At 31.4% G+C, this 15,778-nt stretch overlaps 2 protein-coding genes and 1 pseudogene across 4 annotated transcripts; 1 reads left to right on the forward strand and 2 right to left on the reverse strand.

Annotated features, from left to right (window-relative positions):
* The first annotated feature begins 5,240 nt into the window (after positions 1-5,240).
* Positions 5,241-9,174, forward strand: LOC106401633 (pumilio homolog 24-like). Its single transcript, XM_048756939.1, has 17 exons — positions 5,241-5,557; positions 5,657-5,710; positions 5,795-5,856; positions 5,939-6,020; positions 6,131-6,254; positions 6,325-6,408; positions 6,511-6,625; positions 6,712-6,862; positions 6,974-7,087; positions 7,208-7,291; positions 7,385-7,435; positions 7,517-7,567; positions 7,791-7,898; positions 7,983-8,171; positions 8,259-8,333; positions 8,479-8,732; positions 8,816-9,174. The coding sequence occupies exons 1-17, from the start codon at positions 5,321-5,323 to the stop codon at positions 8,940-8,942; spliced, it is 1,962 nt and encodes a 653-aa protein (XP_048612896.1). The 5' UTR covers positions 5,241-5,320; the 3' UTR covers positions 8,943-9,174.
* LOC125587314 lies at positions 8,994-13,522 on the reverse strand (annotated as a pseudogene).
* Positions 13,523-13,569: 47 nt separating this feature from the next.
* On the reverse strand, positions 13,570-15,563 carry LOC106399753 (probable protein phosphatase 2C 41). Of its 3 annotated transcripts, XM_013840210.3 has the most exons (6): positions 15,397-15,563; positions 14,978-15,251; positions 14,527-14,814; positions 14,320-14,440; positions 14,004-14,227; positions 13,570-13,913 (listed from the first exon to the last, which is right to left on the reverse strand). In XM_013840210.3, exons 2-6 carry the CDS (start codon positions 15,224-15,226, stop codon positions 13,740-13,742), a joined length of 1,056 nt encoding a protein of 351 aa, XP_013695664.1. In that variant the 5' UTR covers positions 15,227-15,251; positions 15,397-15,563; the 3' UTR covers positions 13,570-13,739. The 3 variants fall into 3 exon arrangements, with proteins under 3 accessions (XP_013695664.1, XP_048612897.1, XP_022559070.1); XM_048756940.1 differs by lacking the exon at positions 15,397-15,563 and having other exon boundaries at positions 14,978-15,342; XM_022703349.2 differs by lacking the exon at positions 15,397-15,563 and having other exon boundaries at positions 14,946-15,184.
* Positions 15,564-15,778: the final 215 nt, after the last annotated feature.

A 15,778-nucleotide genomic window follows, 5' to 3' on the forward strand; every position in this document is an offset into this window, starting at 1 on the left:
AGGTTTATTACTTTTTCTTTTTAATTTTGTGTCTCTATTTATTGTTTCAGTGATAATGATGAAATGAAACAACAAGTATTCCCACTAACCTCCAATAAAAAGAAGTGAAAGTCTTGGTTGTGAAAGCTTTTGCAGAGAAGAAATGTTTCGAACCTTGACCTTAATCCAATATTGTGTTTCCTTTGACGTAGCAATTTCTTTTCCCAAATCCAATTATGATAACGGCCTAGAAATCTGACAAATAAATGAAAGCAACTCGCAACATCAATACTCTTGAAAATCTGGTAGATGACAAAACATTAAACATCTATATTATCAAAAGAGAAGTATCCATTTAAAAATGTTATTACTTCATTAATTAAACTTTCTTTTTTTTGCTTGTCTTTTTCAGTTGCATTTATGAAATATCCTAAAACGAATAAAACTGCCTAATTTATTACTTGTCTTTTGAGTTACATTAATGAAATATGCTTAAATGAATTTAAACTTCCTACTTTATTGTTTGTCTTTTTCAGTTAACTTAATGAAATATCCTTAAATAAATTAGGACATAAAGTCATTTAATCAACCAAAAAAACTCATGAGTTATCCTTACGTGCAATAATTTTAATAATAGAGATTTTTAAAAACGTGCATCATTAAAATGTTACCTAAAACATGCAGCACTAATATATAACATGCATCAATAAAACTAGAATTTGACTCACACAATTGTACGGATATTATTTTCAGTTGATTAAATTTAAAAATAATTATTTATTCAAAAAATATTTAAGAATGACTATGTTTTTAAAAATTATATGGTATTATTTGCTCATAACTCATTTGTCAATTGATAAATTGTTAGAAAGAAAATTTTAGCATAATAGAACTCAGTTGTCATTTGCTAAATTTATGGTTTTTATTTATATTTTTTATTATTTAATTATAATATTTTCATTTTATATTTGAAATGAATTTTCTTTCAAACAATATTTTTGTAAATGTATTTTTTTTTAAAATAATCAGTTAAAATTGTTATTATCATTGAATATCATTATTTTTGACATAATTTGAGTTTTCGTTTACATCAAAACTTATCATATTTTAGGATAATTTTAATTTAAAATGTAATCTTCATATTTTTCAAACAAATTCTAAAAATATTTTTTAAATATTTTGTTATAATTGTTAAAAAAATATTGAGTTGCATTTCAAATAAAAAGGTAAAGATATTAAAAATATTCTAATTAAAATATGTAAAATTTAATATAGTTTTAAGGAAATGGTCAAAAAAAAATTACACATAAAATAATCATGATTTTTGTTAACTGGGCGGATCATTATTTATATGATATCGCACACGAAAGAAAAATTTCTGTTTTTAAAATTATCTAATTAACTCTATACTCATTTTTTTATATTTTTATATGATATCACACATTCTTAAAAAATAGATAGTTTAATATGCAAAAAAAAATTATTTACTTAATGAATATAATATGAACGAATATTACAAATACATCATTTAATAAAATAAATAATTAAAAACTGAAAATTCATATCCGCGCTGGCGCGCGGATCAGGGTCTAGTCTATATTATTAAAAAAGAAGTACCCATTTGAAAATATTCTTACTTCATTAATTAAACTCCCTATTTTTTTCCTTGTCTTTTTCAGTTGCATTTATGAAATATACTAAAACGAATAAAACTGCCTAATTTATTACTTGTCTTTTCAGTTACATTAATGAAATATGATTAAATGAATTTAAACTTCCTATTTTATTGTTTGTCTTTTTCAGTTACCTTAATGAAATATTCTTAAATAAATTTGGACATAATGTCATTTAATCAACAAAAAAAACTAATGAGTTATCCTTACGTGCATAATTTTAATAATGGAGATTTTAAAAAACGTGCATCATTAAAATATTACATAAAACATACAACACCAATATATAACATGCATCAATAAAACTAGAATTTTACTCACACAATTGTACGAATATTATTTTCAGTTGATTAAATTAAAAAAATATTTATTTATTCAAAAAATATTTAAGAATGACTATGTTTTTAAAAATTATATGGTATTATTTGCTCATAACTCATTTGTCATTTGCTAAATTGTTAGAAATAAAATTTTAGCATAATATAACTCAGCTGTCATTTGCTAAATTTATGGTTTTTATTTATATTTTCTATTATTTAATTATAATATTTTTATTTTATATTTGAAAGAGAAATGAATTTTCTTTCAAACAATATTTTTGTAAATGTACTTTTTAAAAAAGAATCAATTTAAATTGTTATTATCATTGAATATAATTATTTTTGACATAATTTGAGTTTTCGTTTACATCAAAACTTATCATATTTTAGGATAATTTTAATTTAAAATGTAATTTTCATATTTTTCAAACAAATTCTAAAAATATTTTTTAAATATTTTGTTGTAAGTTTAAAAAAAATATTGAGTTGCATTTCAAATAAAAAGGTAAAGATATTAAAAAAATTCTAATTAAAATATATAAAATTTAATATAGTTTTAAGGAAATGGTCAAAAAAAAAATTACACATAAAAAATTCATGATTTTTGTTAACTGGAGGGATCATTATTTATATGATATCGCAAACGAAAAAAAAATTTATGTTTTTACAATTATCTAATTAACTATGTATACTCATTTTTCTAAATTTTTTTATATGATATCACACATTCGTAAAAAAATAGATAGTTTAAGATGTAAAAAAAATATTTACTTAATGAATATAATATGAATGAATTTTACAAATACATCATTTAATAAAATGAATAATTAAAAACTGAAAAGTCATATCTGCGGTTAGGATCTAGTTAACCCTTATGAAACTTACTGAACCCTTCGTAGTCTCTTCCTCTAGGATATCTCTGGAAAAGAGTAAGACTCCCTTGCATAAACAAGCTACAAGTACGTGATTAAAGTCTATCAATTTCCACCTTCTGTCCTTTCTAGGTCACGTTCAATATCTCAGTTCTTATCGAATAAAATTTTAGAATTATGATCAAATAACTAATTGTGTTTCTAAAAGTGAAAGTCCACATCAAACAATATACAAAACAGATTCCTTCTTTTTCGACATAAATATCTGATACCAATCTAAACTAATTTTTCAGAAATGAGAACTACAATTTTTATATACATTTTTATTTGGATAGTGAAATTAACGATTTTTGACATTAACAATGACGTGGGCACCACTGACTTAACGTTTGGACAAGGAAATTTGTCATTGATATATTAATCAGTCAAAAGACTTGATTATAAAAGATATGCAATATTGTAAGTTGTAACTAGTGATATATTCAAGGGTCAAAGCAACATGGCCTCCTAGTTCTATATGTTATTTAATTATTAAAAACATAATTATGAATCCTTAAGGTACCCGTTACGTTTGAATGTGAAAATAGAATTTTAGGAAGAGAATCATTAATATAGTTTTTGTTAGAATCACTTGTTACTGATGTAAATTTTGTATTATTTTTGTAATTGATGTTAACTAAAAAAAGAAATACATCAATTAGTTAATCAATTTAAATATATATAATTATATCACTTTTGTTTAAATGATTTTAATTTATAGAAATTATATCACTTTATTCAATTGATGCCAAATTTATTAATACTAACATCATTTATTGTAACTGATGCTAAATTATGTATTTTCTTTTGCCTCATTTATAAATAAGTAATGTAAAATAAGATCACTTAGTTTTGTGATACAAATTAAGTGATACAATTCAACACTTATTTTGTAGTGAATCTTTTATCAAAAATAAGAAAAGCACATATTCTTAATTTATGTATATAACCATGGATAAAGTTAGTGCTAGTCTTCGATACAAGTTATAAAATAATGCGGTTCCATTCAGTTTGAACTCTGAAGTATATTAAACCATCAGCCATTTTCTAGCAATAACTTAGTTGGCAGGCGCATGCAAAATAGTGACCGTGAGGCCTGAGGGCCACCATTGGTATCAACTATCAACTATCGACTGGTTTCTCAACGACTAGTCAATGACCTCTGTTTTACTTTTAAGTAGGTTAAGATCTGCGCTTTGCGCGGAGTGAACATAATATATATTATTTTATGTATTATATGTTCATTTATATTCATAAAATAATAAATATATATTGAATAACTAAAAAGTCAGTAATTATATATATAATTAAATTGGTGTGAACACATAAATAAATTTCATTAATCCAAACAATCACCTTTTCTATTTTATAAGGTGTATAATTAAATTTAAATGACATTAACATATATATAGTGTATTTTTAATATTGATATGTATTTTAAATGATGTTTTCTACTCATATAGTTTTTTTGATAATTTATATATTTTTATAACAAAAAATTTAAATCATTGATAACAAAATTATCATCGTGTGATTAATAGTTATATTTTTTTTTAAATTCTAGGCTAAGTTTAAAATTTAAATATTTAGCTGTCAATATATATATATATATATATATATATATTGCTTAAAAATTGTCAATATTTGTTCAAAGCAAATTTTGAAATTAAAATATTTATGTATTTTATATTGTATATGTTTAATTTAAACGATATTAATATATATATATATATATCTTTTACACTTAATATTTATTAAATGAGATTTCTTACTTATATGATTTTGTAATCATTTTTATTTTATCATAACAAAAAATTTAAATCATGGATCACAAAAATTTGAATGTGAGATTTTTTATCAATTTTGATAATTTACGGTCATTTAAAAAAAATCAAAATATAACATATACAATTTTTTTTTATTATATGGTTATTGAAGTTGTTTAGTTTATTTTATTAATTTAAAATTAAAAAAATATGATAGAGAATACATTAATTTTTATCAAATCTTAATTATTCAAAATTATTAATTTTCATATATACTTTAGTAACATTAGGAAATTCCGTAATTTTTATTTAAGGAAAAAAATGAAAAAAATTAATAATAGATTTTTGGTTAGTTTAATAAAAAATATATGATATATTTAAATAGACCAACATATTTCTCAAAAGATTCTAAAACTCGTTTTGAGGATTATCTGCATGTAATCAAAGAAAATACGCCAAACCGAATTTCTGCTCACGGGTTAATAAAAAAAAACCAAAAAAAAAACCGGACCGGGCCATTTGTGCTAATGGCAAAACAGTAATTTTAAAAGGATTTGGGGCCTCAAAAAGCTCTTGTATCGCCGCCGTCCCTCCAAAACCCTAGAAGTGGTGCTTAAACCTCCCTCCCACCTCTCTCTCTCGCTCTCTAGACTTGTTCACTTCCGTCAACAATGTCTTCCAAGGGACTGAAATCGACCAAGAGGAAAGATAACGAAAGCTCTGAGAAACCCGATGCTCTCAAATCGAAGAAGCCGAAGCTGTCTCCCTCTAATCCCACCGACAAGAAACACAACCCTACGATTCAGAACCAAAAGCCTGTAGGAGGACAACATGGTAAACCGAAAGCTTTTGGAAACAACGACAAGAGTGTTACCCTCTCCAAGAAGGAGCGTCGCGTACAAGCTAAGGTTCTTTAAAAAAATCTAATCTTTTTCTTTTCTCAAAGCTTTAAAACATTTGAATTTGGAATCTTATGTCATATGGTTTACGATTCTTGGGGGTTGCAGGAGCTGACAGAAGCAAGGAAGAAGAGGAGGAAGCCTCATTACACTCTCGAGCAAGTATGTACCTTTATAATAACTAGAGCTTAATGGATTCATCAACAATGGGAATATAACTAAACACTCTTCGTACTTTAATACCAGGAGCTTGCTACCCTGTGGGAGAAGATGAGGCGCCGTGATATTGGCAAGGAGGACCGTTTAAAGTTAGTAGTACCCAATGATTAATGTTTTTTTTTTTTTGCTCTAAAAAGCTCTTTATCTTATACTTGTGTTTGATCTTATTAGGCTGATATCTGAAGCTTTACAGAAGATGAAGGGGAAAATGCACGAGATTGCAGGTTCTCATGTCTCTTCCCGTGTTCTCCAGGTTTGTGTTTTTTTTTTCTTCTCTATCTTTGGTTTAAATGAAATGGCTGTTGAATCACTATCTCTTACAAGTTGTGTGTTTTTTTTTTTGTTTTCTTTTGTGGCTTCAAGACTTGTTTGAAGTATTGCTCGCAAGATGAGAAGGAAGTTGTTTTCAAAGAGCTTCATCCGCATTTTCTTAGCCTGGCTTCTAACACATACGCTGTTCATGTGTTGCAGAAGATGTTGGATGGAGGTGAGAACTAAACTTCAAGCCCAACTGTATTCTTGCTTCTTTGTACATTTAGTGATTTTTTTTTGTGCAGCATCTAAGCAGCAGCTGTCATCCTGTATATCCAGCCTCCGCGGACACGTGGCCTCTCTCCTCCGTCACATGGTCGGATCTGTTGGTATGTAGAGTTCTTCTGATGTTTCAAAAATTTATGACATGTTCACTGAAGATGCCTTTTGGAAGCTCACTTTTATCTTTGTTTTTTCTTTTTCTTTCCAAGTTGTGGATCATGCATACCATCTGGGGAATGCAGCACAGAAACAAGAACTCCTTGGAGAGTTATACTCTACAGAGCTTCAGTTATTCAAAGACTTGAACTCAACTTCCGAGAAAAGGTAAATTTTAGTATGTTCTATGGCTTGTCTTATTCTATTTCGCTCTTTACTACCACGAACTGATCACGTTACTCAATGGGGTTCAGGGTGGTGGACATTATCGCAAAGCTAGGACTACAGAAAGGGTCTGTTATCCGCCACATGACTGCCATTGTCCAACCAATTCTTGAGAAAGGAATTGTCGACCACAACATCACACACAAGTTGCTGATTGAGTACATGACAGTAGCTGATAAGGTATTTTTTTTTTCAAAATAAAAATAAAATTATTTGAACGTTTCAGAGTATAAATATCTTTTGCTTTCTAATTTTTACTACTAAATGTTTTTTTTTTTTTTGTGTGTGCAGACTTCTGCTGCATTTGTGATTCAGCAACTGTCAGGCCCGCTTCTTATACGTATGGTTCACACCCGTGATGGTTCTAGGCTTGCTATGCTTTGTGTCAAACATGGAAGTGCTAAGGTGGACGTCTCCTCCTCTTACTTTATCTGTTCGGATGGTTGCTTCTGCAATTCATGATATTATTCTAAATATAAAAAAAAATGAACCTTCAATTGAACTTCCAAATCATATTCTTTGCAGGAGAGAAAGAAGCTTATCAAAGCAATGAAAACCGAGAAAGAAAGCCATGTTGGAAGTATTGCTTCTGATCAGTATGGAAGTATGGTAAGAATACCTCTAACTATATTTTCTCTTAGTGTTTTGTTTGCTTTATAATCGTTCCTTTCAGATAATCCCTTGTCTATTATATGGTCTCAGGTGCTTGCATGTATTTTCTCCATAGTTGATGACACAAAGCTAGTAACCAAGGTAGTTCCCGCCAAAAGATTTCTGAATTTATGTGCATGTTCTTTTTCGTTTCTTTTTTTAATCTTGTTCAACCTTGTGCAGATTATTGTTCGTGAGCTGGAGGCCAACTTAAAGGATCTTGTTATGGGAAAGGTTTGTGTACATTGATTTTGAAAAGCATGCCAAGATAACATTTAAAATTTAATGTACTTAGTCTCATTTCTCCGGCTTGATGACATCTAACCTTTTGTTGGCTATATATGATTTGGATTAGACTTTTCTTCTTTACTTTCTTTAGAGTATCAATGACTAATACGTTGAGTTCTTCCAGTATTTGTGTTCACACTTAACGTATGGCTTTAATAATTTTGTGCAGAATGGTAGGAGACCACTATTGCAGTTACTTCATCCAAATTCTTCACGTTATTTCAGTCGTGATGATTTGGCCTCTCTTGATCTGTCTGTTCCATCACTGTGCTTAATGGTATAGGAATAAAACCCCAACTATCTACTTAACTAAGCTGGATGTAAAACTTGCCTGTATTTACCAATTACCATCCAATTTCAGGATAAGTCTGAGACATTGTCTGAGACAAAGGACTCAGATGGCAAAGAATCTGCTGAGGAGGAGAAAGACGAGCAAGAAGATACTGTAACTGAACAGAGCGGTCTTGAAGAAAATGTCACAATTGCTGGCAGTAAAAAAGATCCCCTTTTGAGAAGGCAGGAGTTGCTAGTCAAGAGTGGCCTTGCTGAGGTATCTTTGAGTGTGACTCGTTTCGTAGATTTTGTTTTATTGTAGTTTTCTTACCACTCATGAGACATTCTTAAATTTGCTGAACAGCGGCTTATTGATGTCTGTGTGGAGAACGCTGAGGAATTCCTGAAGTCTAACTTTGCCAAAGAAGTCATGTATGAGGTATTGAGTTTTGGCTTCTATCATTTTTTTTGGATTTAGTCCTGTTATATGAACGATAGTAGAAAGTTAAATGGTTGTGTTACCAAATTCACCATATACTTTGATCTGATCTCCTTCTGTATTGTCATGTTTTATTACATATCAGGTGGCCGTGGGAGGGTGTGATGGTATTCTTTTGCCAACTTTGAGCGAGAATCTGCGTGAGCTGTACCAAGCCATTGCCTCTGTAGCAGCAGAGCCGAAACCCGAAGAATCAGAAAAGAGTTCACAACACATCCTGGAAGACTTTCACTCAAGCCGAACAATTAGAAGGCTGGTCTTGGACAGCCCTACTTTTGCTTCCATTCTTTTTAAGAAGGCCTTGTCTGGAAAGTGTCGGTCATGGGCTCAAGGACACTGGTTAGCCTCTAATCACTTCACTCATTTATCCATTTTATTTGCAAACAATCTGAATCTGTGTTCAATCTCCTCTTTTTCTGCAGTTCAAGGATATTATCTGCTTTCTTAGAGACTCAAGATGTTCAAGTGCGTGAGATGGCTAAGGAAGAGCTGCAAGTGTTGGTGGACGAAGGTGCTCTAAAGATCACAGGAACCAAGAAACCCGAATGATGCACAGCCAGTACTGCTGAATCACTTGGTGGTTTGTGTTTCAGTCTTTTCAAACAGGTTTCTACTAGGTTTCAGAGAATCTGGGATTATGTCAAAGTTTTGTTTTTTTCTTCCTTCTATGGTTTATTACTTTAATGCAGCTTCAAATCCCACCTTTACAATGTACTCAACTCGATCTTTAGTTGCATATGTTTTAATTAATATCACAAGTTTGTTGTTGAAGCTGAAAACATTGATGTGTGCATGACTTATTAATTATTGAAGGTCAAAGAAGAGTTAAATTAACCAGGGTGAAAGAAGAGATATCATCCATGGCGATGCTTCTTCTTTGTTTACTATCTGCACTGCTTCGTCATAGTTATCAAATATATGGTGGAAGAAGCCATACAAGTTCACAACACAAAAAGTATTTTGATTGGAAATATAAATAAGATTGAACAAAAGTGAAGAAAGCAGAGGCCATGTTTGGAGACAAGTAAACGACAACAACAAATTAATAGATACTCTGTTTTGCTTTGGCCTCTGAATGGTAAGAGCGGAACGAACCTGTGATTTATATACGAAGAAAATGTATTCTGGAATAAATGCGGTTCATCTGAAATAAGTAGACTAAAACAAAATATGAATTGTGACATATATAACAAATATTGTAATATACATATAATATATTTATATTTTAAAATTTAAGATAAGTTATACTAATATAATTTTAAATATACTTATATTTCTATTCTTTTTATTCCATTTGTTTGTATTCTGTTTTTCTGAATTCATCCTATTCATCTTATTCCTCTAACTTAAAACCAGTTGCAGCCGAAGCTTTTTCTTTCCAAAAGAGGTTTATAAAACTTGTGTAGAATTTGGTCCAGCACTTGTTATTGTTTTGTTACGTTATAAGAAAGCAAAAAATTAAAGCTATGTATGAATGGTGACTAAAAAGTGTCCCGCACATTGAAACGCCCGCTCGGCTCAAAACATTCATAACCTTAGTGTGTGTGTGTGTGCAGTTTACATGATTTTCACAGAGCTAGGAACATAAGAGCACACAAACACAGGTGGCCTACGACATGCGTCTGCGGGGAGGCTAAGAGAATGATGTACGACTCCTCCCAGATTCACTTGTTTGAAGTGTCCATTTCTACCAATGATGCAAGCAGTGTTGCGAGTAATGCGGCCAACCTCATCTCTGGCTTCATCAAGAACCACTGCCACCTCCTCGTCTTCGTCAACGAAGAAACTCCCACCGTTGTCAAGAAACAGGAAACCCGTGAGTGGTTTCATATCAACACTTAGGAACAGCTTGTTCCACGACACTGCATCGGGCTCGATCTTGCTACTACTAATCCAAATCTTGACCGTGTATGGAGGCAAACCTTGTTTCTGAAATAACACAGCAAGCTTCTCTTCTCCAACACTAGAGAGGGTCACTATGTCTCCGAAGGAGTGAAAAGGCAGAGGCAGACGCGGCCCAAACCTCTCTTTTGTAAAATCAAAACAAAGTAAGAAATCACGGAGATCTGATATCTCTGTTCCTGGAGCTACATCGACAAGCTTCTCTTCAGCAAACCAGCAAGTGTTGCCCTTTAGAGACACGCCACGTTGATAAAACTCTATACTCCAGTCAGGGTTGACATCAACAACAACTTTCCACGAGTTAGAGTTACAACTGTAGAGTTAACGAGCTTACCTATACGCTCTAAAGAAGATGGAGTGAGGAGATCGACGTTCATTAAATAAACCTTATAGTCCAGCAGCATCACCACCTTCCTCCACTGATTCTTACCGATCGAGGTGCTTCTTTATAAACCCCTCATCTTTGGTTAAAGTGTTCCACTTTTTACAAGCAAATCGTACTCTTCCTAGAGATGTCACCGGAAGCCAAGAGAGCACCTCCTCTGCCACATCCCTTGGAAGGTCCTATATCATCGTCGCTTTTGTTTCAATGATCTGATCTCTATTTGTAAATAACCTTCAAAATTTAGGGTTTATCTACCTATATATAGACATATCTACATCATATAAAATATGTCATGTACTTTTTTTGGTTTTTTTTTAGTAATTTATCTTTTTATAATGCTCCTAGTCCATTGATATTCCCAGGTTGCACCAATATTTCTACTTATCCTGCTATTCCATTAAGACTTATCCAGCAAGTTATTGTTGTTTTGTTTTTGGATTGTGTCCATCTTTACGTATAAACCTATGTTAATCTGTTAACTAAAGAATAGTTATTGACGTAATTTCAGCTGAATTTATCATCATGCTACTACAAAATATATCATGCAAAAGGTTATTTGTCCTCATATTAGGATTCATATCATTATGTAAGTGAACAAACTCGGATACAGTCTAGGACTGTTGGGTTAATATTGCACAAGCAAGCTACAACCGAACTGACTCTTTATGATATCATTCTACTGATTTTGTGTGAACCTCGGAGAGAAATACTTCGACTATATCATGATATACAATAAGCAATAAATAAATGAGACAAGTACTTTTTACGTAGAAAAACTTTTTTGCGAGACAAAAAATTTAGGGTTTATCTTTTATATATATATATAGACAGCTAACTACACCATATAAGTACAGTCGTGTACATTTTTTTGTTTTTGTTTTTGGTAATTTACCTATTTTATAATGGTCCTAGTCCATTGCGATTCCTAGGCTGGACCAATATTTCTACTTATCCTGCTACTTCCGTTAAGACTTATCCGGCAAGTTATTGTGTTTTTTTTTCTTTATGTATAACGAAGTTGCTTGTCGCATGCGCATTAATAATAAAACTGCGCAACGGTGCAAGTTTTTTTTTTCATTTATTTTTATATAAATATTTTGTTTTCAATTCTAAATTGATATATTTTATAATACACATGTGTCTATCAATTTTTAAAACAAAATAAGTTTATTGTATATTTTTTTTCATTGAATAGATTGTTTCAAACTTTCACATGTATATGTATCTTCTTCTATATATATATTTTTGGATTATTATTTCATTATTAAAATCGAAACTATATATATAAAAATTAATAAAATATTGTTTTATTGTCAATTCAAAGATATTGTAACATTTCACGAATTCAGAAAGTTTTTAAAAAATTAAACTTTTCGCTTCATAGATTTATATTATCGAGTAAATAATTAAACACTTAGTTTTTGTTTAATTTTTAAAATAAACTATATAGTTTAAATTTTTTTTCATTGGTTTAAAGTAGTAAAGATTAATCATTGTTAGATAATATGATTTTTGTTATTTAAAAAAAATATTTATAATTTTAAAAGTTAACATCGACAAATATTTAAATATTTAGCATATAGAGGTATAGTATTACAACATTAAATTATATCTGTTTAATTTTTACTATCTATAAATCCAATGAATCATCTATTGTTTAAATCCAATTATTGATAGCCCAATAAAAATTTCCGGTAGGCCCAAAATTTAAATGATAATATTAGATATTAAATGTAACATGACTTTCTATAAATAGGTCGTCTATTTTTTTAAAAAATCACATATGAATCAAGGTTGTGACTTATGTTTTAATATATAAGATTAGAAGAATATATTACTTTTCAAAACCAAATTTTGCGAAGGCAGGAGTTGCTAGTCAAGAGTGGCCTTCCTGAGTTATGTGTGATGTGGTGACTCGTTTTTTCCGGAAATCCAAACATTGTAAATAGTTTCTCAACCTGAATTGAACTCAGGTTGCCTAGGTACCAGGGCAACTCAACCTTGGTTGCAATTTAGTTTTCTTACCACTCATGAGACGTTCTTGAATTTGCTGGACAGCGGCTGATTGATGTCTGTGTGGAGAACGCTGAGGAGTTCCTGAAGTCTAATTTTGGCAAAGAGGTCATATATGAGGTATTGAGTTTTGACTTCTAGCATTTTTTGTTGTTGTATTAGTTTTACTCCTGTTATAAAAACGATAGGAGAGAGTTAAATGCTTATGGTAGTCGGACAACAAAATAATTGATATAACCATGTAACTCATAGATACTTGTATGCTCTGATCTACCCTCCACAACAGATGCTAGTTTCCAGATGTCTCATTCTGTAATGTTATGCTTCTCTTTCTCTCAGCTATTCTCGTTTTGTTGATCCTCATTTTCACGTTTATTCATATCATGTTCCAGTGGGAGGCTGTGATGGTATTCTTTTCCCAACTCTGAGCGAGAAGCTGCGTGAGCTCTACGAAACCATTGCCTCTGTAGCAGCAAAGGTCAGAGAAGACTTCACAGCACCTGGAAGACTTTCACTCAAGCCGAACAATAAGAAGGATGGTCTTCCCCTACTTTTGCTTCCACTCTTTTCAAGAAGGCCTTGTCTGGAAAATGTCGGTCGTTGGCTCAAGGACACTGGTTAGCCTAATCACACCTCTCATATATCCGTTTATCTGCAAACAAGAAAGTCTTTGAAACCTGAATCTGTGTTCTATCTCCTCTTTTTTTCCTTTGTGCAGTCCTTAAAAACCTCTGTTACTATGTTTTAATTTGATATCATTTTTCCTTATAGTTGGCTGAATTCTAATTATTCAACTCACTTGGATCCTCCAGGCTCTAATCCTAATCATTTTTGCTTCCAAGAGCAATGACCGTCACACACCAATTTACAAAAACATGCTGAAATTAACTTTTAATCACCCATTTCTAATCACAGCCACTCTCTTAGCATCATCAATCATACATATACACTATGTAAATGCATATGTATCACATCTTGGTTGTTGAAGTTGAAAACATTGATGTGTGTATGAGTTATTACTTATTAGAGGTTAAAGAAGAATTAAATTAACAAGGGTGAAAGAAGAGACAGAGAGCAGATATATCATCCATGGCTATGCTTCTTCTCTTCTTACGCCAAAGCATCATAGCTTTCTTTACCAATCTCTCTGCGCTCTTTCTTCTGTCTTTCACTCCTCTTGCTATCTCCACTGCTTCATCATTTGTCATCACATCCCACATCTATATACACACACACATACATGATTATAAATTTATATGTGTGTTTTATCTTGCTTTTGATTCAAAACTGATTATATTGATATATATTACCCCATCGGTTGCCAAGATGAGAAACTGGTCCTTGCTGGTTATCTTTCTGTATGTCACTTCCGGTTCAGAGACTAAACCAAAGTCTTTAAGGCAGTAATCTCCAAACGCTCTTGAGACAGCTAAACCAAGCGATCTGCCATTTGGCATGCCCACCCGGTACACTCCCGGTTCATCATCTAGGCAAAACAACCGTCCATCCGATTGTTTTATCCGTTCTGCTTCCTCTGTTTAACCGGGTAGTAATACATACCAGTTGATAATTCCAGTTTTAGTATAATCTTTCCAACTAATTGTGAAAAGGCTTTTAGGGATATACCGGGAATGTTCGGTTTAAAGTCTACTGATAGCTGAACCGGCACTAAACCGACTCCATCATCAGAAGTTGTTGCTATTACTGCTCTTGAGTCACCCGCATTTGCTACAACAAGATGATCACCCTTCAAATGCAAAAAAATCAAACTTCAACGCTTAGCATCCTTTCTATGTAAATTTCTATTATATCATTTGGTTTTTTATGATGTACCTGCAAGATGGCGGTGAGAGCGGTGCAGCCACTGCAGTAAGAATCAATGGATGGATGGATCTTGAGATCAAGATCGATGATAGAAAATGTTTTCATGCAAGGTTGCTTCCAAAGATCAAACGGAGAGAAACATTCCGGTGAAGATGATAAGGATGCAAGAGTTTGTTGCCACTGGCAAAGCAGTGAAGCTGGAAATAACTTTTTTACTCTTTTGGTTATCTTATGTCCCCATGGTCCATGTCCATCGAACATCCCACAAAATGTTATGTCTTCTTGGCTTCCAAAACCCTATATATTATGCATAGACAAATTCATAAAACATATGATGTTGTAATTTCTCACCTGTCATATATACTTTAGCTACTAAGTTATAGACATCATAACTATATAATCATCGGTTACATGGAAGAAGAAATTACCTAATATATATGTATATTTATGTAAAGTGTACCTCCCAAACAATGGCACGATCTTGGTTTATTCCTTTCTCACCTCTATTAGTACAAATAGAGGTAAATCTCTTGGAAGTTTCGGAGCTAACAAAGCCCGATGAACCTAGGAAAGTCGAGTTCTTCTTGGAATATTTCATCATCGATTTTGCGATCTCTTTACCTCCATCTTCATCTTCAGATAGATATTTTCCTTTCTTCATCGATACACTTCTTGCCAAACCGTCCAAAAATGCAGGCAAAAGCACCATTCAATTCTCTAGTGCTCTAACGATCCTACAAGTAATGATATATATATATATATATTAACTCTATGTATAATGAATTATGACAAGTGATAAGATAAATTAGGTATATATAAAAACATGATTGTTGCAGCTTCTCAAGATGCAGAAGAACAAAGGTTTTGTTAGTAAATTACACAATCTCCGGTGAATATTCTTGGTCGTAGTTTCTCTATTGAATACTTTTACTTTTGCCGGATTTAACTATTTATAAGCTGGTGAATCGTCTCTGTGACTCATCATCTTTGTCTTTCTCTCCTTCGACTATTCTAAGCCTTATTATTTTATACATATACACTGAATATACATGTCGATGAGGAGACGTATATGTTAAGCATAAAGTTGACGCCAATTTTTTTATACAGCTGAAGGCTATACCAATATAACAAAGATAAATTTCTTATGATATTTATTTTAAGTTTTTGTCACGAAAATATCTTTCAATGAAGTAAATGACCAAAATAAATTTTATTAAAAGGTAAAAATATATTTTTATCTTAGGGTTAACTAATTTATACT

Source organism: Brassica napus, chromosome C5, assembly GCF_020379485.1.
Source record: "Brassica napus cultivar Da-Ae chromosome C5, Da-Ae, whole genome shotgun sequence".
Taxonomy (NCBI): Eukaryota; Viridiplantae; Streptophyta; class Magnoliopsida; order Brassicales; family Brassicaceae; genus Brassica; species Brassica napus.